General features: G+C 50.5%; 1 protein-coding gene across 3 annotated transcripts; it reads left to right on the top strand.

The window, feature by feature from the left end:
* Window positions 1–26: 26 nt before the first annotated feature.
* Window positions 27–25,140, top strand: HAS3 (hyaluronan synthase 3). Of its 3 annotated transcripts, none has more exons than XM_079800337.1 (4): window positions 27–153; window positions 18,837–19,472; window positions 23,269–23,370; window positions 24,178–25,140. In XM_079800337.1, exons 1-4 carry the CDS (start codon window positions 82–84, stop codon window positions 25,099–25,101), a joined length of 1,734 nt encoding a protein of 577 aa, XP_079656463.1. In that variant the 5' UTR covers window positions 27–81; the 3' UTR covers window positions 25,102–25,140. The 3 variants fall into 3 exon arrangements, with proteins under 3 accessions (XP_079656463.1, XP_079656465.1, XP_079656464.1); XM_079800339.1 differs by lacking the exon at window positions 27–153 and adding an exon at window positions 15,022–15,092; XM_079800338.1 differs by lacking the exon at window positions 27–153 and adding an exon at window positions 15,503–15,604 and having other exon boundaries at window positions 24,178–25,139.
* Window positions 25,141–26,925: the final 1,785 nt, after the last annotated feature.

The raw sequence follows: 26,925 nt of genomic DNA, 5'->3' as shown, positions 1-26,925 counted from the left end.
GTTACCGAAACATGCAAAATGGAATAAAATTACCCTGGCTGGAAAGAGAAACAGGTCTGAATCTGGTCCTCTGCAATCGAGATGGAAAGCTATGCTGTCGAGGATTTGATCTCCAAAAAGAATCAGGCTGGTTCCATCGTCCAGAGAAGAAGGGTAAGCCCTGTGTCTGTCCTCCCAGGCCATTTTCTTTCACTCCCTCTGCTAGTTTGCATAGAGTTGCCCTGATTATAGGAGAAGGGAACCACAAACATCTCAGATGAGGGAGTTGCATCCTGCATTCAGTCCTCTGCTCCTTTAGAAAGGCAAGTGCTTAGACGGTGGTTTAGTACGAAATAAGTGCACTGCATATTGGTGACCTGATGCCGGGTGGATTGAAATCATTTCAGATGTGGAGTCCTTTTTATTTAGATACTTTGGCCACTGAATTTTGGTGGCAGCTAAGAGGATACAAAAAAGGAGAAATTGGTTGTTTCCAATAAACCCTCCCTGTGGCCAATACCTGACAAGGGCTAACCTGGAGCTCCTTGATCGGTCCTTAGATTTGCAGGGCTGGGTACAGAGTTTTATCACAGGATTGTTTCCCCGCTCTCTGGGATGAGGCCAGGGGAACCAGAACACAATTTTCCAAAACACTCGGGTGACTGAAGGATCTATATACAGGCATGCCTGTGTGCCGGTGAACAACAGGAGATTTCTCTCTGGCCAGACTGCAGACATGGTTCTTAGCTTAGAACCTTTGTGGTGGGCATTCCTTTTAAGGGGTCAACTTATAAACAGTTAGGGATCACAAATTACCTTAAGCAAAGAATTAGAACGAAGGCAATAAGATGTTTTGAAGGGATACTTCTTTTTTTAAAATATATTTTTTTATTGATTTCAGAGAGGAAGGGAGAGGGAGAGAGAGAAATAGAAACATCAGTGATGAGAGACAATCATTAATTGGCTGCCTCCTGCATGCCCTCTACTGGCACTTGAGCCTGCAACCTGTGCATGTGCCCTGACTGGGAATCGAACCTTGACCTCCTGGTTCATAGGTCGATACTCAACCACTGAGCCACACGGGCCAGGCTGAAGGGATATTTCCATTCAGCTAGGGTAGCTGGGTTAATTTTCATTCTCCAAATCAAGGCTGTCTTGAAAATCAGGATTGGGGCTTTCAATTTAGAGAAGAATCTCCTTTGGATCAGCTAGATGTGCACAAAAAATTGTCATTTCTTAACCTTCCTTTAACTAGACTCCATACTACTCACTTTACATAATAAGATTGGATGTTATATGATTGATATAACTTACAACTTTATTTGCATTAAATGTATTCCAGTTCTAAAGACATATCCTAATTGATCGCCTTGCTTAGGCTGAGCAACTCTCTAGTCTAAGAACCTACTAGTCTACTAGAAAATGCCTCATGAAGCATTCTAGTTAGTCCCTGAATCTCCATTTATAAATTGCCTCTTTAAAAAAAATTTTTAATTGATTTCAGAGAGAAAGGGAAAGAGATAGAGAGAAACATCAATGATGAGAGAGAATCACTGATGGGCTGCCTCCTGCATGCCCCACACCGGGGATCGAGCCTGCAAACTGGGCATGTGCCCTGACCAGAAATAGAACTGTGACCTTCTGGTTCATAGGTCGATGCTCAACTACTGAGCCATGCCGGCTGGGCATATTGCCTTTTTGCAAAAAAAAATTTATTGATTAATTTTAGATAAGGGGAGGGAGGGAGGGAGGAGAGAGAGAGAGAGAGAGAGAGAGAGAGAGAGAGAGAGAGAGAGAGAGAGAGAAATTTGTTATTCTACTTATTTATTCATTTTATGGGTTGATTCTTGTACTAGTATGTGCCCTGACCAGGGATTGAACCCACAACCTTGGTGTATCAGGACAATGCTCTAACCAACTGAGCTACCTGGCCAGGGCCATAAATTGCCTCTTAATTTAACTTAATTTGGCATGTAGCAAAAAAGCATCTGTTCTTTATTGATTTTGGTGGATTTGATTTTAGAGTGACTTTTTTTTACTATTATTGAATTGAAGGGGAAGATACCCTAATACAACCCTCCTAAACATGACCAAAATATTAAAACTTTCCAAATTATTAAATAGTTCTTCCAAGTTTATATATATAAGATTTCATCCATCTCTGGGTAACAGCATGAGAACGGAGAACTTTAGTAAAAACACAAAAGTAAGGAAAAAAAAAGACATAGGGGCAGATGGCAGGAGCAATAGTGACACTTCCCTGCACAGGCCTGTGAGATGTCTGACTCTGTATAGCGGCAACATACTCATGCTTGCCTCCCACCTCTGCCCATCTCTTCTCCTTCTGAGGCTCCCTTCTTCCTGCCCCTGCCTGTCTCCTCCCTTCATCTCTCTTGCTGCTGAAGTTCTCCTGGCCTCTCACCTTCAATCTCCTCCACTGCCCAGTGGTCTGTCACCCATGCTCTCCTAGGTCACCCACCTGGTCTGTTACTTGGCCTTTTCTCCTCCTTTCTTTCTCTTCCTGGTTTCTTGCTCCTCTTTCCAGGCCTACTGTCCACCGCTCTCTTGGCCTACAGAGGATAGCAATGCGGCAGGAGGCCCAAAGCTGTGGCTGTAGCCGAACCCCAGGAATTATGCCCAAGTATCGACTGCTTGTTCAGGCATTTCCTGAAGATTCTGGAGAGTTTCCCTTTCTGCTGTGTTGTACTTCCTTCCTAGCACAAACTTGACCTTCTGTAAGTCCTCTGTTATTTAATCAGAAATCTCTTACCTTACACTTCGTTCCTTATCATCTCCCCACACATACAACTTTTCCATATTTCCTAATATTCTTCTCCTTTCATCACCCTTCTTCTTCATTCCTTTACTTCCCTGTGGTCCTGTCTGCCCATCCACGAGGTGCCAGGCACTGGAGGGCAGGAAGGCAAATCACAAACAACAATTTGTTGAGCACCTACTATGTTCCAGATGCTGCACCAGGCACACTGCAAACACAGCAAGTGAACCAAACAGACAAAACCCTGATCCCCGGGGAAGCTTCCTTTGTAGTGAAAGGAGACAGATAATAAATAAGATAAATAACAGAATAGATGGAATGTCAAATGGTGTTAAATGCTACTGAGAAAAATAAAGTCGGGAAGGGGGTTGAAGAGCGTATGGAGATGGGAGCTATAAATTTAGGTAACTTGTCCAGAGAAGCCCTCACTGAGAAGTGGGTATTGAGCAAAGATCACAAGGAGGTCAAGGAGTGAGGATGAAGATATCTGGGAAAAGAGCATTCCGGGCAGAGGGAACGGATGGATGTGAAAGGCCCCGAGGTCAGAGTGTGTGTGGAGGCCAGTGTGGCTGGAGCACAGTGAGTGAAAGGAAAGTGGAGCGGATCACAGGAGGGAGGTGATGTGCCCATCACATCTAGCCTTGTTGACCCCTCTGAGCCTGGGGGCAGCAGAGACCTATTTCTGCCTGAAGCCCCTTCAGCTTGTTTTTGGAAAGTGCTTGGAGGCCAAGATGATAAGTTATGTAAGAGGGGAAACACATATAAATATAGAGTTGCATACCCAGCCACAGTTTTTGTCATAATCAGAATGAAGCAGGGAACCTTTTCACTGCTCCCTCTTCTCTGGCAGCAGCAGTTTCTCTTCACTGGCCCCAGAGAAAGAGAAAAGCAAATTTGTTATCTGTCCTCAGTCCACCTCTCTGCTCTGTCCCTTTGGGAGAGGGTGAGTGAATGGAGCTTTGCCTGCCACCTGCCTGTGACTCCCCAGCAGCTCGCTGCAGTGGAGGGATGGTTAAGACATCTGAAAGTCGATCAGTGGGTAGGAACGAGTTGGGGAATAATTCATCTGACCTGCAGAATCCAGATGGGCTTCTGGAGTCTTTTTGCACAGAAATCCAAAATTTCAGTCAGCATTGCCATGGAAGGGAGAGAGTCAGAAACAGGAGCTGAGGTCAGGGTGGGCTGGAAGCGGTGGCCACTATTCCATGACCATGGGGGCTCTTGTTCCCCTGCTCCTCTGTTCAGCAGGCCTGACCTCTGAGGGCCCGGCTGTGTCCTCCAGCGAGTTCTGCAGCCACAGACATTCTGCAGTCACATGCAGCAGCCTCACTGCAGTGAGAGGCACCTCTGACTTCCATGCACCACTCTGCTTGGAACTGAGTGACGGCTTGGGGGTTGGGAAGTTGTCTTCTGAGAATATTGGCTGCGGCACGCTTCCCTGCTGGCTGGGTCAGGGTGCTCAGCACGCCCACCTGCACATGCTGGCAGTGAAGAGGAAATGCAGACCCTCACCATCAGCCCTGGAGGGGGCTGTGCCCACTAATTGGAAGTGTCATCTAGTGCCCCTCCCCACAGTTCTTTATACTGTGTTGTACTTCCTGCCTGGTAGCTCCGTGCCACCAGGAGGGCTCAGGGATTGCGCCCTGCCCCCAGGTGGCCCTCTGCAGTCCCCATGGGGCATGGAATAGAATGATCAGTTGCTCTGTGCTTCCTTTAGTTCGGAAAGTCGTTTTTTTATCAATCAGTTTGTCTGATTCTCATGTCATGGAACAGGGAGGAGAGCTATTGTTATCCCCCTTTGGAGGGATTTGGCCCCAGGTCTCCTGGGTCCCAATTAGACCCTTTTGAACATGTGTTGAATACCACGGAGCCTCTCCCCCCAAAATGAGTATAGAAGCAAGAGCCTTTCAACGAGAGCCAAGTTTGGGAAGCACACTCAGGGGCTCAGATATACACATGATCCCTGGCATTGGGTTCCACGAAGAAGTCATTTCATCTCTGCTGACACATCCTGAGGATGCCTAGCAATACCCCGTGCCAGCCTCTGCCCTCAGAGCCCTGAGGAGTGGGAGCCCTCAGGTATGGATGCCCTGACTGCTTGTGTGTGTGTGTGTGTGTTTTCTGATTACATATGTTACATGAATTATAGCAAATTTAACGTATATGTCACAAAGGGAAATTCCCGCAACCTCACCTCCACTCCTACCCCAAGACCACCCCTGACAGTTTGGTGTCTGTCCCTCCAGAGCTTTCTTTCCGTTTGCCCCTTTTCCAAGTGAATGCTAACACATGTGACTGCTTTCAAAAACAAAAATGGGATTTTACCATGGTGTCCCAGGTATTTCCTCTCAGGCATATACCTTGGAGATGCTCTCTTTCCAGTACTTACAGATCCCTCTTCTTTGTGCTGGTGGCATGTCCTCCGTTGCGCAGGTGAGCTACAGCTGGTTTAAGCATTTGTTCTGGATGGCCAATAGATTTGTTTCTCATTTCCAGTGATTCTCTAGTGCTTCTTAAACATAACTCTTTGCATAGTGAAGTGTTTCTACAGGATAAGTCCTAAGAGGTTGGAATGCTGGACCAAAAAGCCATGAACACTTTAAATGTTAGCACCAAAGTGTTCACCAGAAAGCTGGTGCTGATCTACACGTCCCCCATCCTCAGCTGATACTACTTTAATGCCCATAAAATGCACATTCTGACTTCACAGCAAAATGTTAACACCATTTGTTTTCTAAACAATTCAGGACTAGAAAATCTTCAGGGGCTGGAGTTTTCTGTGCACCAAAACTGCCAATGGGGGCACAATGACATGCTTTGCAAGTACACTCACCAGCAGCAATATCCCAGCTATAGCATTAGTTAGCAGGCGTCCTCAAACTACGGCCCGCGGGCCACATGCGGGTGTTTTTGCCGTTTTGTTTTTTTACTTCAAAATAAGATATGTGCAATGTGCATAGGAATTTGTTCATAGTTGTTTTTTTTAAACTATAGTCCGGCCCTCCAAAGGTCTGAGGGACAGTGAACTGGCCCCCTGTTTAAAAAGTTTGAGGACCCCTGAGTTAGGGGCTTACAAGTGTCACCCTGGAGAGAAATCCTGAGCCCTGGCAGGTCTGCTAAAAAGAGTCTCTTTCCAGACTCTCAGCTCTGAGGCTGTCCTGAGTGTTAGCAAATGCCATTCATGGGTGTGGCATGACCTCAGGACAATGACCACAGTTCCCAGGCCAGACTCAGGACATAGGGTCTGATGGCCCCTCAAAGTATCTGTTTATCCTGTAAAACCTAGGATGAATGATTACAGTAGCTCTGCATTGCTGTGCGTAGTCAGTTAACACTATGGTAAAACTTATTCTGCTCTTCTGTTCACTTAACATATATTAATCCACTGAGTCCACACACTGGGCTTGTGGGATATTATTATCCCATTTTACAGATGGGAAAACTGAGGCACACAAGAGGCTAATTACTTGCCCCAGGTTACATAGCTAGTGAGAAGTAGCCAAACCAGTTTTTGGGCCCAGGCAGTCTGGCTCCTGGGGCTGGGCTTTTAGCCACTGTGCTTTGCTGCTACCCAACAGATACTATTTTCCAAATTGTAAAAAATTCTTCATTTTAGTGGTTCCCCTCTGCTTGTTTAAATGGACCACTTCAGCCCCGATTCCCTCCAGATAGTGTCCCTGATATCAAAACCCAACCTCAGACACCAGAGCCTTGTATCTTGTGTTTGACCTTGTAGTTTGCCCAGCAGCTGTAGATGAGATTTGCTGCAGTTCTCCAGCCTACCTGATCCTTTGACAGCTTTTGTAAATTGCTTACTGAAAGGCTTCTTCTTCTTTCTGGGGGTGGTGAGGGGAGTATACTAAGACTGCCTTCCTGGGAGCAGAGGCACAGAGAGCCATGTGCATCATAGAAAATGTAGCAAGTGTTCCATGAACTCCAATCAGAGCAGGAAATGTCCCCTTTTGTTTTTGTTTGTTGTTTTTGCTTTATTTTATCCTTTCATCTCTACCAGATTTCATTTTCAGGATGGTAACAAAGGAACATTTAAACTGTTATTTCTTTTTAAAAAATATATATTTTATTGATTTTTTACAGAGAGAAAGAGAGGGGGATAGAGTTAGAAACATCAATGAGAGAGAAACATCGATCAGCTGCCTCCTGCACACCCCCTACTGGGGATGTGCCCGTAACCAAGGTACATGCCCTTGACCGGAATCGAACCTGGGACCCTTCAGTCGCAGGCCAACACTCTATCCACTGAGCCAAACCGGTTAGGGCTAAACTGTTATTTCTTGCATAAATGTTTCTTGCACATACATATTAATAGCTCTGTTCCATACCATTCTTTGAGAGAGAGAAAATGAAACGGAATTAATGGCTCTCGTTTGCAGAAGGGGGAAAAGGTCCAGAGAAGCCAGTTAATGTGAATGAGAAGAGAAAGAAGAAAAGGGAGATGTGAGTGTACTTAGGCCGAGAAAGTTCTTCTACTTACTAGTTCTTAATGTTAACCAGTTAGTCCGCACCTAACTCCACCATGGAGCTGCAGAACGTCTGGGGGAGAGTTATTGATAGAAGTGGGCAACCTGCAGGGCACGCCGGAGCTGAGGAGCACCCTGTGCACTGGGGACCGGGAAAAGCTACTGGCCTTTCAGTGGTTTATTAGATGATGTAAGATTGAATCCTCACTGTCTGCCTGAAGAACCGAAGCCCGCTCCGAGCAGTGCCTGGGTGCGGCTTCTCTGATGCTCAGCCCTGGTCCTCACAGGCACAGGCAGCCTGGCGTGGGCGGAACAAAGCCCCTGCTCCGCACTTCCAGTCTCCAGAACTTGGACGAGCCCTCCCCCACCTTCACCGCCCCTCCCCACGCCCCATGGACAGCCTTTCCTAGACCACATACCATTTTCAAAACTTCAAAACCTATGGTGACCATGTTAATCCTAGGGAAGAGCCACCCTGAAATTAGACTGTCTTTACTAAAAGAATGGCGGTGCTGATGCTTCAAAGAGCTGTGAGACACCCCCCACACACTCCCCAGAGAGATGGAGTAGTATTGTTGTTCAGAGACTGCAAAGTGGGCTCCAACATGTGGGTATTTTCTGTGGCCAAGGCCAGGACCATGGGAGAGAGAGAGTCCTGGGGACCCCATGCCCTCAGGCCCACTGTCCTAACTCATCCTTTGCGTAGGGAAAGCCCCCAAAGTGCAGAGGTTCTGTCATTTAGAAAACAAAAGCTAATCGAAAGTCCTCCCACTGACAAGGCTGGCTGGTTTCCACCACCCCACCCCCACCCCCGTTCTCCTGGAAATAGCAGGTAGCACCTTTGCCAACAAAAAGATTGTATCAATCCAATTCCTGGTAGATTGGGGAGCCCTGGGGACTGACCCGACCCATCCGGTCTGTCCTCGTGTGTTTCTCCCAGGCTCTTCCTTCTAATTCCAGTTCCATCAGCATCCTTTCTCCTTTTATTTTTTTCCTTCTAGCTTGGTAGCTCATTGGTTCATTGTTAACTTTTTAAGGCCAGTATATTCAAACAGGTGTGGCAGGCAAGGTGCTAGAGGAAGACGGGTAGACACACACTCTGGAGCTCACCTCTGGGCTTGGCTGGCTCTCTGCTGTCCACTTAGTGCCAGAAATGTATTTGCAAATCTCAGCTGAGGAGATTCCTCAGGATGTGCGCTCCATGCTGATACATAATAGAATCGCCTACAGAATTTCAAAAGAATGCAACTCAAGCCTGGGGCTCACCCCCAGTGATTCTATCTAAATTGATTCTGGACAGAGTCCAGGCATTCATGGTTTTTGTTTTGTTTATTTATTTATTTATTTATTTATTATTTTATTTTTTATTTTTAATATATTTTATTGATTTTTTACAGAGAGGAAGGGAGAGGGATAGAGAGCTAGAAACACCAATGAGAGAGAAACATCAACCAGCCGCCTCCTGCACACCCCCCACCGGGGATGTACCCGCAACCAAGGCACATGCCCTTGACCGGAATCGAACCTGGGACCCCTCAGTCCGCAGACCGACGCTCTATCCACTGAGCCAAACCGGTCTCGGCTTGTTTTGTTTTTTTAATATGTTTTTATTGACTTCAGAGAGAGGAAAGGAAGAGCGAGAGAGATCAAAACATCAATGAGAGAGAATCATCGATTGGCTGCCTCCTGCACGCCCCCTACTGGGAATCGAGCTGGAAACCTGGCATGTGCCCTGACTAGAAATGGAACCATGACCTCCTGGTTCATAGATTGATGCTCAACCACTGAGCTACACTGGCCAGGCGGCATTAGTGTTTTTTTAAAAAAGCTACCAAGGTTTTAAAAGTTGAAGGTGCAACAACCAAATATGAAAACAACTGTATTAGCCTATCTGGTGAGAAAAGAAGGTGTGTGTGTGTGTGTGTGTGTGTGTGTGTGTGTGTGTGTGTGTTGTGTTGGTGGTGGTGGAGAGGTTGTCCTAGCAAAAAAGACACCCTGATAATAGGACATATTTTGGGGGTCCCTCCCATGAAGGAGCCCATGGGAACTGCTCCTACCCTTGGCTCTTCTATAATCACTTTTATGGAGGATCTGGCTGTGGACCTCCTCGGTGACAGTGACTAATGACGTCTTTAATCAAGAAAGAGGACATAAAGCAGAAGTGCCAGCACATTTAAGAACTGTGGTTGATGTTACTGTAACAAGAGCCAAATGAATTTGGAACAAAGTTACCTTAAGTGATTTGTTCCACTCCTGCTGATCTGGCGACTGGAATTGTGACTACATAGACTGGGATTGTGTTCCGTTGAGGTCTGGGAAAGTGTGCACTTGAGTAATGAGCAAGTATGTGGGTGTCCGTTTGTGGATAGTGAGTTGTGTGCACGTGCAGAGTGGGCATGCACACGGGCACTCGCACAGTGGGTAGGTTTTCAACACCCCAAGGAAAGAACCTCTCCCAGGAGCTCCCTGGGGCAGCAGTGCTGTTGACATGATCATTCTTCAAGTGCTTTTTTCAGGAAAAGCATCCTTTCAGGGTCCTCGTAGAGCACATAATTCTGTACGCCTCCCTCCCTTACCCAGATCATCATGGGGTGTGCCAGGCAAGCCCTGTGCCCCGTCCAGGGCTGTGTTCCCACAGGAAGGGGTCTTTCTCTGAGTCACTCAAAAGGTGCTGAATGAGCCAGCACAGTCCCATATACTTCCCCCTTCCCTTCGAAACTCTCTCAAAGGAGCAGTGGGAAGGATTTAAATAAAGCAAAGTACTCAAGTGTTGGCCACCACTAATCCTCTATCCTGGCCTTCTCAACTTGACTGCTTTCTTTGTAGACAGGCTGTCAAACCCTTTTCACATAAATGCATCTATCATATAGGCCAGGGGTGGGGAACCTTTTTTTCCAAGAGTCATTTATTTATAACATCATTTGAGGGCCATACAAAATTATCAACTTAAAATTAGCCTGCTATGTGTGGTCAACCATTTAATTAACTCACCCCAATGCCTTGGCAGGGCCAGACCAGATGATTTTGCGGGACTTATGCGGCCTGTGGGCTGGACGTTCCCCACCCCTGATACAGGCTGTACCTCACCCAGCCCCAGCCTAGAAGGAGATTCTGTGAACTCAACAATTCATTTCAAAATATCTTTTTATTATAAACTTATTATACTTATTAATAGAAAATTTGGAGAACACAGAGAAAAAAAACTCCATTGTTCTACCAGCCAAACAAACCTGATATTAATTTCTGGGTGAGCTTCCCTCCAGCCTTTTAATGCATAGTATTTACAAGAAAACAAAGTAAACATAATTGTTCATACATAACAATTTTGTATCTTGCCTCATTTACTTTACATTATAAGCATTTTTTGCTTATTTCTACATTTTCTTTATGAACATGATTTTTATTAGCTTTACACAGCATTCCATGAAGAAGGTAGATTATGGTTGAAAATTGCCTGGATTTTTTTTCTTCTGCGTTCACCTGTGGGAGGGAGAGAAAGGAAAGATGGCCAGGAAGAGCTTTTTCTGTTCAAGATTCCAAGAAAAGCATCTCCAGGAATGGTTTGATATTCGGTCCTCATTCTGGTGTGCCCTCCGAACCCTGACCTGCAAGCCAGCACAAGAACCTAGCTCTCGGAGGAACTGATTGTTCGGTTGCTGCACAGAGACTTCTTAATTTGAAATGAAAACACTTCTTCCATCCAAGAAGAGAGAGCGAGAAGAGAGACTGGAATTAAAATCTCACCTTTGTAACTGCAGGACAGAATAGTCCTTACACCTGCTTCTTCAAACATAGCACCCAGAACTGGGGCTGATTACAGGGTACTTGTGAGTAAGAGGGCAAAGTTATGAAAGGGTAACTTTGTTTGGTAGTAGCTGCCTTACTGTATCCAAGGCACACACTTTCCACTTTGAATTACGTATTAACTAGTATTGCAGATTAAGCTGCCTTGAAGAGAGAGCCCTATTTAGTCGGCTGGTGGACATAACCTGCTCCTCTGGAGGAGGCCAGTTTAAGTTCACCTTCATGAGCTTCAAGAGGTTTTGACTGTAGTCAGCCCAGGGGAAGTTGATGGGATGGATGGATTAGGGGAGACCTAGTAGCCTGGCTGCCACCCTCCATTCTGCTGTGCTTGGCTAGAAGCTGTGGGCTGGATGCCATAGAGGAGCACAGGCCTGAGGTCAGAGGGTGAGGAGGAGGCGGCCTGTGGAGCTAGAACAGCCCTCCAGCCCCCCTCACCCAGTCACTCCCCAGGAGACCAGCGGAGCAGAGCAACACCAGGTTGCTGGCAGGGTTTGTCCCACGCCTTCGGGCAACAGTGATGACAAGAGAGATTGAATGGCGGGCTCCTATTGGTGCAAGGTATTTGAGCATTTCATGAGTTTGGATTTGAAATTCAGTGGAAAGGTGAAATCTTTGTGAAACTGTCAGCTTCGGTTACCTCAAACCCCCAAACCTTTGAGACTGGCCCTTTCAACCTTCCAAACTATAGAAATTATACCTCCACCTCTACCCTCGCTTGTGCCCCAACTCCTCTTCCTTGAAGGCAGCACCAACAGTCCTCACTACAGTCCCATCTCAGCCCTGTGTTGTGGCTTATCTGCCTCGTAACAGGTTTCCTACACCCCATTCCTGGTCCTTATCACAAAATACCACTGGCTCAGCCATCCCCAAACAGTACTTTCAACCTATTATTACCTTGCTCAGATATCTTCAATAGTTCTCCATCATCTACCCGATAAAATCCAAACTCCTTATTTGGTCATTCATGGCCTTCCAGAATCTGTCCCTAGCATCTTCCTCAGCAGCTAGACTTTCTCTCGGGCACTTCCTGTACAGCAGACACTGTTCAAGTTCTCTAGTAGAAATGCCTTGTTTCATCCCGGCCTCTCTTCACTGTCTTTCCAACACACCTCGCCCGTTGCTCTACCTGCTCCTGGTCTGTGTTATCATCCCAGCTAGACTGTTCTTACCTTTCTACACAGTCAGTGCAAGTTCTCCGTGAAACTCGGTCTAGTCCATTCCAGCTTACAGAGATCTCTTTCCTAAAATTATCAAACTCTCGAGTTAGATTCCCGCATAAACTGCCTTGTATGGTGACTTACTTTTTCAAGTATAAATTTGTCTTCGACGTGGACAACCGTCTAGATGGCAGGGACCAGCCTGAAACTTCCCAGTGGCCAAGTGCCATTATCTGCTCAGAGCAACTCAGAGTTTGTTAAATGAAGGTTGAAATGAAGTACAAATAAGTCTACAACTGAGCAAAATAGGAGGCTTATCCTCTGGAACCTGAGTAAAAGCCAATTCACAACATCTGAATTGGCATTTTTAAGCGATTGGGTATGGAATTAGTCCTATTTCTAAATCCTCAGTGGTAAGCAGAGATAAAGCTGAGCTTTATTGGATCAGCCCCTTAAAGATTCCCCTACCCAACAACTCCTGGGGAGATGAATGTAAACAGGGCACCGAAAACTGGATGTTAATTATAGGCAGACCTTCCCTGGCATAGACTGGCCACAAAGGTAAAGCTGCCTGATAACAGCAGATCTCTGGCCCTGCAGAATAGAAAAAAAAGAGAGAGAGAGAAAGAAAATTTACGCCCTTGGGAAAGCCAATTGGTTATGGGCAGAGTGTTTTCCCATGATGTTGCAACCGGACCCACTGTTCATTTAGGATGTTTGAATTGTGCGGTCCCAGGCCACCACCTATAAATTCCCTGGAGCCAACTGAGCAGAATGGGACAACCTTGGAGCCTTTGAAATTAACATGAGATGACCCTGGAGCAGCCCCAGGCACCTTGCTGTGGAGAAGTCATGTTGCTGTTGCCCTGAGGGCTGATGGGGTCTTTCCAAACTGGCTGCCCTATTCCTTATGCTTCTAAACAGGTCACTTACAAGCAGCCGGTTGGTTGGCTATGACTCAGACACATTTTTTGCCTGGTCTGTGGAATGTATTTTTTCAACATTTGAATTAGCCTCTAACACTTAAAAATTAGGAGATTTCGCATAGAAATCTGGATTTCTGGCTCCTCTTGATATCAGAATACCTGTCCATGCTGGGCCCTCCCTCCGAGACACTCCATTTTGTGCCTGCCTAGTCTCTGCTTGTTTTTTCCCCTAAAGATTGCAAGTTTGGGTGGAAGGTAGAATCAGATCATCTCTGGCAACTCCAGGCTCTGTGACACCCCAGGATGTAGAGGAGGTGGCCCAGGGCTCTGTGAGACCATCATGCAGTCTAGACAAGGCATTCCTGTCACATCCTGGAGGGATGGGCGTGTGGAATCCACAGCATGGCAAGTGGATGCTGTTTACTGAGCACTTAACTCTCAGCCAATCTGTTCAATCCTTATAACAACCCGGAGAAGTAGATACTGGACCCATTTCTAGGATGAAATACTGAGGTTAGTGCCTAACTGCCTGGCTCCAGAGCCCTCCTTTTACTTAACCAAGGGCTTCTCTCTCCCGGTGCATGATTAGCTTTTTAAAATATATATATATTGATTTCAGAGAGGAAGGTAGAGGGAGAAACATTAATCATTAGAGAGAATCATTGATCAGCTGCCTCCTGCATGCCCCACACTGGGGACCAAGCCTACAACCCGTGCATGTGCCCTGACCAGGAATTCAACCAGGACCTCCTGGTTCATAGGTCAACACTCAACCACTGAGCCACACTGGCCGGGTTGATTAGCTTTTATTAGGGCCAGTCTTAAGTTCAAAATACACTGCCATTGTGTATTCAGTGCTAGTTTTTAAAAGCACATCATAGCCAAAATCGGTTTGGCTCAGTGGATAGAGCGTCGGCCTGCGGACTGAAGGGTCCCAGGTTCGATTCCGGTCAAGGGCATGTACCTTGGTTACGGGCACATCCCCAGTAGGGCGTGTGCAAGAGGCAGCTGATCAATGTTTCTCTCTCATCGATGTTTCTAACTCTCTATCCCTCTCTCTGCCTCTCTGTAAAAAAATCAATAAAATATATGATTTTTAAAAAAGCACATCATAAAGGGTATTTAAATGATGTATCACATTAGTGATGGTTTCTTCACCAAAAGCATAGAGTGATTTGATGTCTCTAATGCAAGCTGGGAGTGGGTGGGGTAGGTGTGCCAGGGGCCTTTGCTTGCCTGGGCAACTGAGGGGTCAGCTCTGTGGCCCAGAGTGAGGGCCCTGGGGCAGGCAAAGACGTCCTGGGCCCTTAGGGCTTCTGACAGGAGCAGCTTGTCGACTGCAGCTCAGGCTCCCATAAACCTGTGGCAGCTTGGAAACAGATGGGAATTATCTCAGGTGTGCTTGGAGGACACGTACATTTACTTTCTCCTGGTCTTTAATTATAATTTCTCGAGTTTTTCGGAGATTGAGAAACTCAGTTCAGCTGGTTCTAAACTTCCTCTGCTAACAACTCCCTACCTCTCCCCAGCCCCACCCCACCTCACCCAAGTCTAGCACCAGATTTTAGGGACCTGGAAGCTCCCCCCCCCCCCCCCCCCCCCGCCCCGAGATAAGGTCAGTTGGAAATTTAAAGAGGTCATGGATGTCGGGAATAACTGGGGAGGAGGAATTGGTTGTGGCTTTAAGACACTGGAACTTGGAGGTTTTTACAAGACGATGTGCATCTTTTGCAAACAACCTTCAAGTCATTAGCGCCCCACTGCGGAATTCAAAGCTAAGCTTGTCATAATGGTTAACACCTTTCTTTGACCATTTGACAATTATTCGCCTCTGCGCCTTTTATTTATTTATTTTGATTTATTTATTTTGCCGGCAGGAAGGTTCCGCTGTCTTGGTTTTAGGGGGTGCCCTGCACAGGGAACAGCCCCTTCGCGTGCCGAAGTCAGGGGGACATTTGCACCGGCGGCCAGGGTGAGTCCATCTCCAAGCTTCGACAGCGGGTGATCTGAAAGTTAACGCTCCAGGTTCTGGGTGGAGCGCAATGACCGCCTCCCACTGGGCAGCTAGGTGTAGCCCCGACGAGCAGCTCCATGCCCCTCGGAGCAGCTGGGCCTTTGGTGGGCTGGGGGGAACCCGGTTTTCGAAGGCGCAGAGACTGAGTCTGCAAACCGGAGGAGCGGCGTCCACGCGGGACCCGGCGTCCCGCGCTGCGCCGGCCGCGTGGCGCTCCCTCCGCCGGAGCCAAGAAGGGGGTGCTCCCTCGCGGCCCTCGGGGGAGCCCTCCCACTCTTCCCAACTTTCCGGGCCTCGGGGCCGGAGGAGGGCGCCTCTCCCGGCGGGGACGCGCTCGGTACTTAAAGGCGTCTCGGCGGGGCTGTCGCTCGTCAGTCGGAGCGCGCGGCGGCGGCGGTGCGGAGCGGGAGGAGGGGCATGGAGCTGCCGCGGGCCTGCTGAGCACCGGAGCGCGGGCAGCCGGCGGCACGGTGAGCGCGGGCCCGGGGTTCGCTCCGGAGGGGCGGGAGGCGGAGGGCGCGCCCGGCTCCCCCGGTGCCCCGCGGACCGCCGCCGGCTCCCCCGGATGTGCGGGCGCCGTGTCCAGAGCCGGGAGGCGGGCTGCGGGCTGCGGCGTCTCCCGGCTTCCTGGCGGCGGGTCCTGCAGCCCCCTCCCCACTGACCCCTCCTCCCTTTCTTCCTCCATCCTCTCCTCCTCCGGCCTCTCCTCCCTTCCTCCCGGGGGCTCCGGTTTTGTGAAAGGATTAGGAGGCGGACGACGGTGCGGGGCACGAGGCTGGCGGGAGTCTCTCCCTCCCCCACCGCACCCGCGGGTTCGCACCTGTCCCGGCACCGAGACGCTTGGCGCCCAGGCTCCCGCGGGTCAGCGGGGCCACGGCCGCACGGATCCGCCGGCCGGGGCTCCCTTCTCTCGCCGGCTCCGAGGGGCCGGGAGGACAGAGCCCCCGCCCCGCGCACAAGTTTCCATCCCGCCGCGTGTGGCCCCGCTGCCGGGCACACCTGTCAGCTGGAGAGGCTGCAGCCTGGGCCGCCCCGCCAAGTTTCGGGGGGTAGAGAGGCGGCGTGCGCCCTCGGTTGAGGTTTTCTCCTTCTGTCGGCCGGGGGTGGGGGGTCGGTCTTAGGGATCGTCCCCTAACCCCGTGTCCTTGAAGCCGAATGCGCATTAGCCTACCGGGGCGAGCTCCCGCGAATCCCTTCGGAGCGAGGGGGGGAGGGGGAACGTGCAGGGACGAGAGGCGGTCTGGGCTCCCCTCCGCTGGCTTGGGGTGACACGGCCCCCCATCTGGGCAGGGGCACCTCAGCCGGAGCCCGCACCAGCGTCCGATTGTTCGTGAGGTCACCGACTACAGGACCCTGGTCTGCAAAGGGGTGGGAGGTGCCGGGGTAGTGCCTCCAATGACTGCGCCGGGCGTGGGGGTCCCACCCGGGAAAGGAGGGCGCCGGCGACACCGGGGATGTCGCCTTTGTCTGCAGGCACACTTTGCCACGGTAGCTGGGGCCCCGGGGAGATGAATGGGACCTGGTCCGACTGACTCCCTGGGTTTTCCCTGGGTCGTGGGAAACCGGCACGTGGGTGTGGCCGGCGCCGCCTTCCCCAGAAGCGGAGGCTCCGGCGGCGGGGAGAAGCTGGCCGAGCTTCCCGGCCGCGTTAACCTGTGGGCACCGCCCCCAGCCCTGCACCGAGGCGGTGCGCCGGCGGCCGACCGGCAGGTTGCTGGGTGGGTGGCCTCCGAGCCCGCTGCCTCTGCCCAGACCGTAGGTGGGCAGTGTGCCCGCAGCGCCCCCTCGGCGTGTAATCTCTAAGGGGGACAGGGGCGCTCCTGGGCCGTGGGAGGCAGGGTCTGGGGGCCTCTGGGCCGCGGGAGCATGCCAGGAGGGGGTGGGGTGGGGACCAGGGAGCCCTGCAGAGGAAGCACGCAGCAGGCTCCTCGGGATGGCGGGGCAGAGCGCCCGGACGCCGCGCTTCCCGGAGCGGCGAGGCTGCCAGCAGCACTTTCGGGACTGAGGCTGCTGGCTGGTGCGGGTGCCTGAGCCTCAGGCTGATTTAGGCAGGGACCGTGTGTTCCTGTGGCAAGAAGGTGCGTTGGTGTTGGGGTGGGGCTCGGGGGACGGTTTCAGTAACACCTAGAGTTGGAGCCGGCTTGGAAGTGAGACCTCATTGTCTGTAGAGGGTGGGTGGGGTGGAAAGGGGGATTCCACAGATCAGGAACCCCCTCTCTCCCCCCTACAATCAGCCTTCCCACTCAGGTATTCTATCATAGCTGGAAGTGCTTCCATTTTTCAGGAAATTATTTACCTATGGAGCAAGAAACCATTAGAACCCCCGATCGGGGGGAGATACCAAGTTAGAGAACTTGGCAAGGTCAGGCAGCCAGGAGGTGGTAGGGCCCTGTCTCAAGCACAAGTCTTCTGGTGTCTTTCTAGTCCTAGGCGCTTTCCATTCAAACACAGCTGTTCCCGACAGTACAGGTGCTGGGAGCCCGATTGCTGCAGCGTCTGCGGGAGCGCCGGGCCGGACGAGCACAAAGGCTCTGTGCGGGCACTAGGACCAGGCTGCTGGGCTTCCCAGGCAGCCACCTCCCAGGGCTGCAGTGTGGCTGCAGTTCCCGCTGGTGCCCTGCGCGCTGGGCTTCCCGAGAGCTGTCCACACCCCAGCTCTCCTTCCCCTCCCTCTCCCCTGTCCGCCTTTCCCCGTTGCTTTCCCTTTCTTTCCTGGCTCTCAAGTAAAAGAGGAAAAGATGAGAAAGGAGAGAACACAGGGAAACTTTCTCTTACTGATTGTGCTGTTTGGAGAAGGGAAGGCTGTTTCCTTCTTTTTTTCTTTTCTTTCTCCTGGCACCTCTTTATGTTTCCTGCTGTTTCTTCTTTCTTCCCCTCCTCCCCCCACTTTCTTTCTTTTTTTTTTAAAAAAATCCTTCCCTGAGAATCTGTTTCTATTGATCTAGAAAGAGAGAAACATCATCGATGTAAGAGAGAAGCATCGATCTGCTGCCCTCCTCCCCCCTATGTGCCCCCACGAGTGATCGAACCTGCAACCTAGGCATGTACTCTGACCGGGAATCGAGCCCACACCTTCTGGTAGACAGGATACTGCTCCAGCCATCTGAGCACCCGGCTGGGCCCTGCTTTACGGGCCTCATTGGTGGCTGTGCTTTCCTGGAGCGTTTTCCCCTCCCAGGGTGCAATCCCCTAGAGGTTACAGTGCAGGTAGGAGCTTGGGCCACTGGCTGCCTCCTTGTTCATCTTCCTCCCTTTTCCCTGGCCCCTCGTGTGCTCAGAAGTGCCTCAGGCTCACCCCTGCTGAGGCTTGCCTTCAAGAATTTTGGGTCAGGCAGATCCAATTCTGTCATCCACTAGCTAGGTAGCTCTCTTCAGCTTTGGTCTGTCTAACAATAAACAGTAATAATGCTAGTTTAAGTGCTTTACCTGTGTAACCCATTTAAACCTCAAAGAGGCTGCGAGGTTAGTGCTACAACCCACCTTTTACAGATGAATTAACGAAGGGACAAAAGATAGTCACACAGATAGTGCCAGGGCTGGGACTGGACCCCTAGTAGTCTTAGTCATGCTCAGTGGAAATAGTTTTTATTACTGGGTCATCTACCCTGCTCCGGGCCAGGCCCAGAGATAATGCCTCCATTCCCACTGACTGGAGATGCTGCCTCCTGCCTGACCCCCGCATCTCCCGCCTTCTCCCGCCAGATGCCGGTGCAGCTGACGACAGCCCTGCGCGTGGTGGGCACCAGCCTGTTTGCCCTGGCAGTGCTCGGTGGCATCCTGGCAGCTTACGTGACGGGCTACCAGTTCATCCACACAGAAAAGCACTACCTGTCCTTCGGCCTGTACGGCGCCATCCTGGGCCTGCACCTGCTCACCCAGAGCCTGTTCGCCTTCCTGGAGCACCGGCACATGAGGCGGGCAGGCCGGCCCCTGAAGCTGCCCTCCCAGCCGCGGCGCTCCGTGGCGCTCTGCATCGCTGCCTACCAGGAGGACCCCGACTACCTGCGCAAGTGTCTGCGCTCAGCCCAGCGCATCGCCTTCCCCAACCTCAAGGTGGTCATGGTGGTGGACGGCAATCGGCAGGAGGATGCCTACATGCTGGACATCTTCCACGAGGTGCTGGGCGGCACTGAGCAAGCCGGCTTCTTTGTGTGGCGCAGCAACTTCCATGAGGCGGGTGAGGGTGAGACGGAGGCCAGCCTGCAGGCGGGTATGGACCGTGTGCGGGACGTGGTGCGGGCCAGCACCTTCTCATGCATCATGCAGAAGTGGGGAGGCAAGCGAGAGGTCATGTACACAGCGTTCAAGGCCCTTGGCGATTCGGTGGACTACATTCAGGTAAGGGTGCCTCCCTGCCAGTGTGTGGACATGTCCAGCCAGCCGGGCATACCCTCCTCCAGGAGTTCCAGGTCCAGAGTAGATGCCTTGTGTCTGCACATCCCTCCTCTGCACTTAAGAAGACAGTGGGCGTGATGGTTCTGAAAGCAGCCCTGGGGGCAAAAAGACCTGGGATGGAGTCCTGGTTCTGCTGTTACTTAACCCTTTGCACTCGCTTGCTTTTTTCTCGATTCCTTTATTCTAATGCTATCCGTGTCGAGTCACACTCGACATCCGAGTGCAAAAGGTTAACTTTGTGAATTGTGTTCTAATAATAGAAATAGGAAACAGATATATAGCGTTTACTTTTTACCAGACACTAGTGTAGGCTTTTCATACATATTAACTCTTTTAATCTTCATAATGCTCCTAGGGGATAAGTACTATTATTACCTTCACTCATAGAAGGCAAACGTGAAGCACAGAGAGGCTAAGTAACTTGCCTCATGTCACTCAGTAGTTGGCATCTACTAATTTATTATTATTATTATTATTTTACAGAGAGGAAGGGAAAGAGATAGAGAGTTAGGAACATTGATGAGAGAAACATTGATCAGCTGCCTCCTGCACAACCCCTACTGGGGATGTGCCCGCAGCCAAGGTACATGCCCTTGACTGGAATCGAACCTGGGACCCTTCAGTCTGCAGGCTGACGCTCTATCCACTGAGCCACATCAGTTAGGGCTCACAACTTATTCATTGTGCAATACTGCCTCATCAACTGGCAACATGGGGATGAGCCCTTCATAAAGAAGTGTGGTAAAGATCCTGCCCAGTATGGCTCAGTGATTGAGTGTTGATCCATAACCAAGAGATTACTGGTTCGAATCCTCGTTGGGACAAGTGCCCAGGTTTCAGGCTTGATTCCCAGTAGGCAACATGCAGGAGGCAGCCGATCAATGTTCTGCCTTCGTAGCTATGATTCTCTCTCTCCCTCTCCCTTCCTCTCTTTGAAATCCATTTTTTAAAAGTGTGGTTTGTCTCAGTGGATAGAGTGTCAGCCTGCAGACTGAAGGATCCCAGGTTCAATTCCGGTCAAGGGCACGTGCCGGGGTTGTGGGCTCAATCCCCAGTTGGGGGCGTGCAGGAGGCAGCCGATCAATGATTGTGTCTCATCATTGATGTTTCTCTCTCTTTCTCCCTCTCCCTTCCTTTCTGAAATCAATAAAAATGTATTTTAAAAAAATAACATAACCTTAAAAAAAAGTGGTGAAGAGCAAAAGACATCATGCTTGAAAGCACTCAAATATTGTTTTCGTTATGGACCAAAAAGTCCTACCTTCTCAGTGTCCAATTGGTGTCTGTAAGGTAGAGGGACACAAGTGCGAATCCAGCAGCTGTGGTAGGGCCAGAACCCTGAACAGACCCTGCCTGGCTTCCAGTCAAAGGGGTCGCTGACACCGGCCTGAAATTTTTATTAGACTGACAGGGTTGAATAGCTCCAGTTTTCAAATAACAAAACCTAGTAGAGAGAACTGATTAGAGAGCTTCACACATTTCAGTAACAAGTCAAAGCTGATACCCAGGACCCCACATTTCTGGTCCAGCATCCATGCTGTCCATTGCCCTGTGTCTTCCCTTCTCTGAACTTGCCAGAAGGTTTTGCCCGTCCGGTTGAATGTGTCGTGGCTGTAGTGGTAGCCCACCTGTGTACTAACTCAGTATTGCTGATAACAGGTTAAGTACTCCAGTATTTAAATTTTCTATACTGTTCCCACCTAAATTTAGCTTTCCGTAGATTTTGTTTGTTTGTTTGGGGTGGGTTTTGTTTTGTTTGTTTTTTTAAGTTGTATTCTTGCGTGAGAGTTGGTACATTTATCTTTTTCTGTGTTCCTAGGCCCAAGGACCTCCTCAGCCTTGTAGAGGGGGATGTGGGGCAGTCTTGAGTCTGCACTTCATCTAGGGTCAAAGGACCTTTGAAACTTTCCTGGGGGCTCAGAAGGGTTAGCAAAAACCCTTGAGCCCTGGCTCATGCTCAAGCAACAGTGACTTTGTCATTTACTCCCTTGAAGCACAGGATCCTCCCCCGCCCCCCCCCCCCCCCCCCCTCGACACACCGCAAACCTGCTCTGCTACACATCTTTCCTTTCCTGTGTGTTCTGGTGGAGTAGCAACTAGGCTCCCATACCTGAGCCAGACTTTCCCGGCTGGGCTCCCAGGGCTCCGGGGTCACTGCCTTGGGCAGCAAGGGCATGTCTTTCCCGCTGTGGGAGGTAACCCTGCCCCGGGCAGTGGTGAAGCACAAGAGCTCTGACCTCTCTAGCCCTGCTCAGCTAGAAGACCTTCCTGTGGTGAAGGCGGCTGAGCAGCATGAAGAACGTGTTAGGGTCAGGGCAGGAAGTGGCCCTGAGACCAGCAGCACTGGGAAGCTTGGTCTGTAAGCTGAGGAGGCTCTGGGAGTTTGACGGAGGCTCCTTGGGACCTCCCCAGCCTGGACCAGAATGTAAGACTGTGTCGGTAGGGAGGTAGGAGGGAGCAGGTATGACGCTCCGCCTGGTTCCCCCTCAGCCTTCTGCTGCTTGTGGCCACCGTGTCTTCCAACATGGAGAGAGAACATTGGGTAGGTTGGAGCTTGGGGGGCCTCCCCCTTCCTACAGGCTAATGGCTTTCACTCAGCACCTTCATTTAAAGCATTTGGGGCTTTTGCAGAACAGGGTTTGGGCTCATCTATGGATACTGTTCTTTGCTCCTTCAGAGGTCAGAAAACCAAGTCCCTTGCCCAATATTTATCTGGGCTCTTTGTACCATCTCAGTAATTTTATAGAAAACACACAAGGAGCCCTGGCCGGTTTGGCTCAGTGGATAGAGCGTCAGCCTGTGGACTGGAGGGTCCCGGGTTCGATTCCGGCCAAGGGCACGTGCCTGGGTTGCGGGCTCGATCCTCAGTAGGGGGTTGTGCAGGAGGCAGCTGATCAGTGATTCTCTCATCATTGATGTTTCTGTCTCTCTATCCCTCTCGCTTCCTCTCTAAAATCAATAAAAATATATTTAAAAAAAAAAACACAACACACACACACACACACACACACACACACACACACACACACAAGGAGTCAGCCACCAGGGTAAGTGTTCATAGCCCAGATTCAACTAATGGGGCTACCTGTTAGAATCAGACCATGAGCCTCTCAGGAAAGGAAGGCAGGGGGCAGGTTTTGAAGGCAGCTGCTACCAGAGTCTCCACGCCCGTCCAGGGTATATTCCAGGTGAGAGCAGCCCGTGGCCATACTGTGCCCTGATCTGAGACTCGGCCAAGCGAGTTCTGAAGGCTTGGCAGCCATGTTGGGGGGGGGCGGGGTGCGACTGGTAGATCCATTTTCCACTTGGGTTGTGGGTCATCCAGAGGCCAGAAGCTGAAACAGGGAAGACCTTGTTGTTAAAATTCTTATGGGATAGTTTTGGGCAACAGCCTCTGGCAATAGCTTGGCCTTCTGAGGTGTGTCTACTGGCCTTGGTCTAGGCACTGCGCCTGCATTTGAGTTCTCAGGAGCCTGGCTTCATAGAGGCTAAAGACTAGTCCAGCACAAAGCATTTCTCCCTTTCCAGGTCCGGCAATGACAGACTTCTGGGTTTCTCTCTCTGCTAGTGGTTGTCAAGCCTGGTATCCGAACTCTCCTTTGTTACTCCTCTCACCCCTTCCATTTGGCACAGATCGCTTAGCTAGTGGCTAGAAGCGAACCATATGAAGGGGGGCTGTGTCCCTCAGGCTGTGGATGGACTGAGGTCAAAATGGACTGACGGTGCATTTCCTCTGCAGGTGTGTGACTCGGACACTGTCCTGGATCCAGCCTGCACCATTGAGATGCTTCGAGTCCTAGAGGAGGACCCGCAAGTAGGAGGAGTTGGGGGAGATGTCCAAGTAAGAAGTAACTAAGGGTTCCTGGGGGTGGGGGCTGGACTCTCTTAGCTTTCTAATCCAATTGGATATGTCTGGGAAGTGGGCATCTTGGCTTCCTAGTACTTTTGGGGGGTAGGGGGGAATATTCCTTTGTGACAGTTTCAGATGGTTTACTTGCTATTCAACTCCTTTCCTGCCCTTTTTAAACCTGAGGGGAGAAAGTTACTTACCAGGTACGTAGAGAGCCTGTGTTGCTGGGAGGGGCACAGCATTCTGAGCCCATCGGTCCTGCAAGGTGCTTCCTGTTTGGTAATACAGCAAGCACCTCTCAAGTTAGACCCTTGAGAAACCCTTGCTCTGGGGTGAATTGCTCTGAGGCGCTCTCGGCAATGTGGTCAGAATAAGGGGCTATAGCTTCTTCCAGAAGTTACTGCTCGTAACATACCAGACCTTCCCCATAAACTTTCCAACTGAAGGGTCAGGACAGGTGACTGGGTGTTGCTTTGCCTCTTTCTCAAGGCCTTCTCTCTATCACTGCCACAGGCTGCCGCCTGAGACGGAAGGCGGCTTTGACTGCGAGAGTAACTTCACTGGGACAATCCATGCAGACGACACAGTGGAGAGTTGGGGCTAGTGCTGGGGGGAGAGAGTGTGGTTGGCTCCTCTGAGCCTCGGGTTTCCCAGCCGTGGCTGGGCCGGGACTGATGGCCAGGAATTGGAGCAATGGGCTAGGAACGCAGGGTAGGGAGGCGTCCCGGTCTCTGGTGTGTGTCTCCTGGGTCTCATGGTCTCAGGTGTGGAGGCCCAGCATCTATGGTTCCCTTACAGATCCTCAACAAGTATGATTCATGGATCTCCTTCCTGAGCAGTGTGCGGTACTGGATGGCCTTCAACGTGGAGCGGGCCTGCCAGTCCTACTTTGGCTGTGTGCAGTGCATTAGTGGGCCGTTGGGCATGTACCGCAACAGCCTCCTCCAGCAATTCCTGGAAGATTGGTACCATCAGAAGTTCCTAGGCAGCAAGTGCAGCTTTGGGGATGACCGGCACCTCACCAACCGAGTCCTGAGCCTGGGCTACAGGACTAAATATACAGCGCGTTCCAAGTGCCTCACAGAAACCCCCACCAAGTACCTCCGGTGGCTCAACCAGCAAACCCGCTGGAGCAAGTCTTACTTCCGGGAGTGGCTCTACAACTCTCTGTGGTTCCATAAGCACCACCTCTGGATGACCTACGAGTCAGTGGTCACAGGTTTCTTCCCCTTCTTCCTCATAGCCACAGTCATACAGCTCTTCTACCGTGGCCGCATCTGGAACATTCTCCTCTTCCTGCTGACGGTGCAGCTGGTGGGCATTATCAAGGCTACCTACGCCTGCTTCCTTCGGGGCAATGCAGAGATGATCTTCATGTCCCTGTACTCGCTCCTCTATATGTCCAGCCTCCTGCCAGCCAAGATCTTTGCCATTGCTACCATCAACAAATCCGGCTGGGGCACCTCTGGCCGAAAAACCATTGTGGTGAACTTCATTGGCCTCATCCCTGTGTCCATCTGGGTGGCAGTCCTTCTGGGAGGACTGGCGTACACAGCTTATTGCCAGGATCTGTTCAGTGAGACGGAGCTAGCCTTCCTTGTCTCTGGAGCCATCCTGTATGGCTGCTACTGGGTGGCCCTTCTCATGTTGTACCTGGCCATTATTGCCCGGCGATGTGGGAAGAAGCCAGAGCAGTATAGCTTAGCTTTTGCTGAGGTGTGACATAACCCTCAAGCAGAGCCGGAAAAGTGCAATGGGTAAGGGCGGGAAGGGGAATGGAAGAGAAAAGATGGGGTGGGAGGGAGGAGGGAATGCTGTTTTAGTTTCTTAATGGTCCAAAGGACAAATCTGAAGTGCAAAGAAAGGTGACTGTAGTATGGCCCAGAGCTGTTGTGCTTAGGGAAGGCAACACCCATTCCAGCTCAGGGTGGTAGAGGAGACATGTTTTCAGGCTGCCTGGCTGCTACACGGTGGTCTCTGGGAAAGATTCCACTCCGGCCCCAGGATCCAGAGGGAACTCAGAAGTGTGTTAAATCAATAAGTTCCAACCATAGCAACTTCTGATAGGTAAGTGAGCAAAGCCAGCTGTGGGAAGGGGTTCTCTTAGCCCATTTGAACACGACCAGAGGTGGGGGTAGAATTTGAGATCTGGGCCAGCTAGTAGTGTCTCACCCCTCAATCTCGTTATCAATGCAATAAGATTGTGCCTGAGATACAAGGCCCAGAAGCCTGATCTCTGGGCATCAGAAAACAGGGTACAGGAATGGTGCTTTATTATGTGTACCCCATTCCACATCTCCACATCCCAAGGATGAGCCAAACTAGCAGGGAGTTAGCATTGAACTGCTTTAAGTGTACATAGATGTGAATGTTAAAAAGGAAAACTTGACAGGAGGAACAAAGGTTGGTAGTGGTGCTCAAGGCTATGGGCTATATGGAGGCCTATATATATTCTACCTGGAAACTGCCTAGACCAGTGGTCGGCAAACCGCGGCTTGCGAGCCACATGCGGCTCTTTAGCCCCTTGAGTGTGGCTTGGTGTTAGAATCGCTTCTTCAAAATAGACTCGTCCAGGCCGAAAACCGACTTCTGCGCATGGGCCATGAAGTTTCAATCCGCACTGTACATGCGCGCCCGCACGTGGTATTTTGTGGAAGAGCCACACTCAAGGGGCCAAAGAGCCGCATGTGGCTCGCGAGCCACGGTTTGCCGACCACTGGCCTAGACATCTAGATGAGCTTATCTGCTGAGGAGAGAAAATGTTTCAGTCATCTACCAGGGAGATTAAACCCCAACATACTAAGAAAGGAAGTGAGGGCTCAGTATTTCAACCTGTGTACTCATGAAATCCTCTTAAATTCAGCTGAGTCCTAAGATGGCCACCTCACTGATTTCAAGGTGATGTCGTCACCTCTTTGCCCTCCTCCTCATTGGGTGAATTTCTCCAGGTGGCAAGTGAGTCAGCACCTGGACTCTCAGGCTCCTCTGTAACAGGCAAGCCTGCCCTCAGCACATGGGGGAAACCTACTAGGAGCCTCTGACCAAATTGGCTACCATCTTGGAACTGCTTGGGATGATTCCTTGGCGGCTGGGTAGCATGCATGACTTTCAGGCTACAATTCTTTTCTTCTTTTAAAATATATTTTTATTGATTTCAGAAAGGAAGGGAGAGGGAGAGATAGAAACACCAATGATGAGAATCATTGATTGGCTGCCTCCTGCAGGCCCCCACTGGGGATGGAGCCCACAACCAGGGCATGCGCCCTTGACTGGAATTGAACCTGGGACCCTTCAGTCCGCAGGCCGACGCATTATCCACTGAGCCAAGCCAGCCAGGGCCAGGCTACAATTCTTGACAATCGTCTCTAATGGAAAGCTTTTCCGTGTTCCCGAAGTGAACCCTCGAATCCAAGCTGGTCATCTTTGACTGTCCATTCTCCTCAGTGGCTTTTCCAGGGAATTCTTACAGCCAAACTGTGGATAGTCACTACTGCATTTGCTTCTTTCCAGAAACCAAACTAGGAGATGGAATTGATTCCTAAATCC

The sequence above is a fragment of the Cnephaeus nilssonii genome (assembly GCF_951640355.1).
Source record: "Cnephaeus nilssonii genome assembly, chromosome: 20".
Lineage (NCBI taxonomy): Eukaryota > Metazoa > Chordata > Mammalia > Chiroptera > Vespertilionidae > Cnephaeus > Cnephaeus nilssonii.
This window is presented reverse-complemented; position numbering and strand designations above follow the sequence as displayed.

Coding starts and splice junctions, on each gene's coding strand:
- HAS3 (XM_079800337.1), top strand. CDS start 82: ATGGAAAGCTATGCTGTCGAGGATTTGATCTCCAAAAAGAATCAGGCT. Junction 19,473..23,268: donor ATTCGGTGGACTACATTCAG/GTAAGGGTGCCT, acceptor TTTCCTCTGCAG/GTGTGTGACTCGGACACTGT. Junction 23,371..24,177: donor GAGTTGGGGGAGATGTCCAA/GTAAGAAGTAAC, acceptor GTTCCCTTACAG/ATCCTCAACAAGTATGATTC.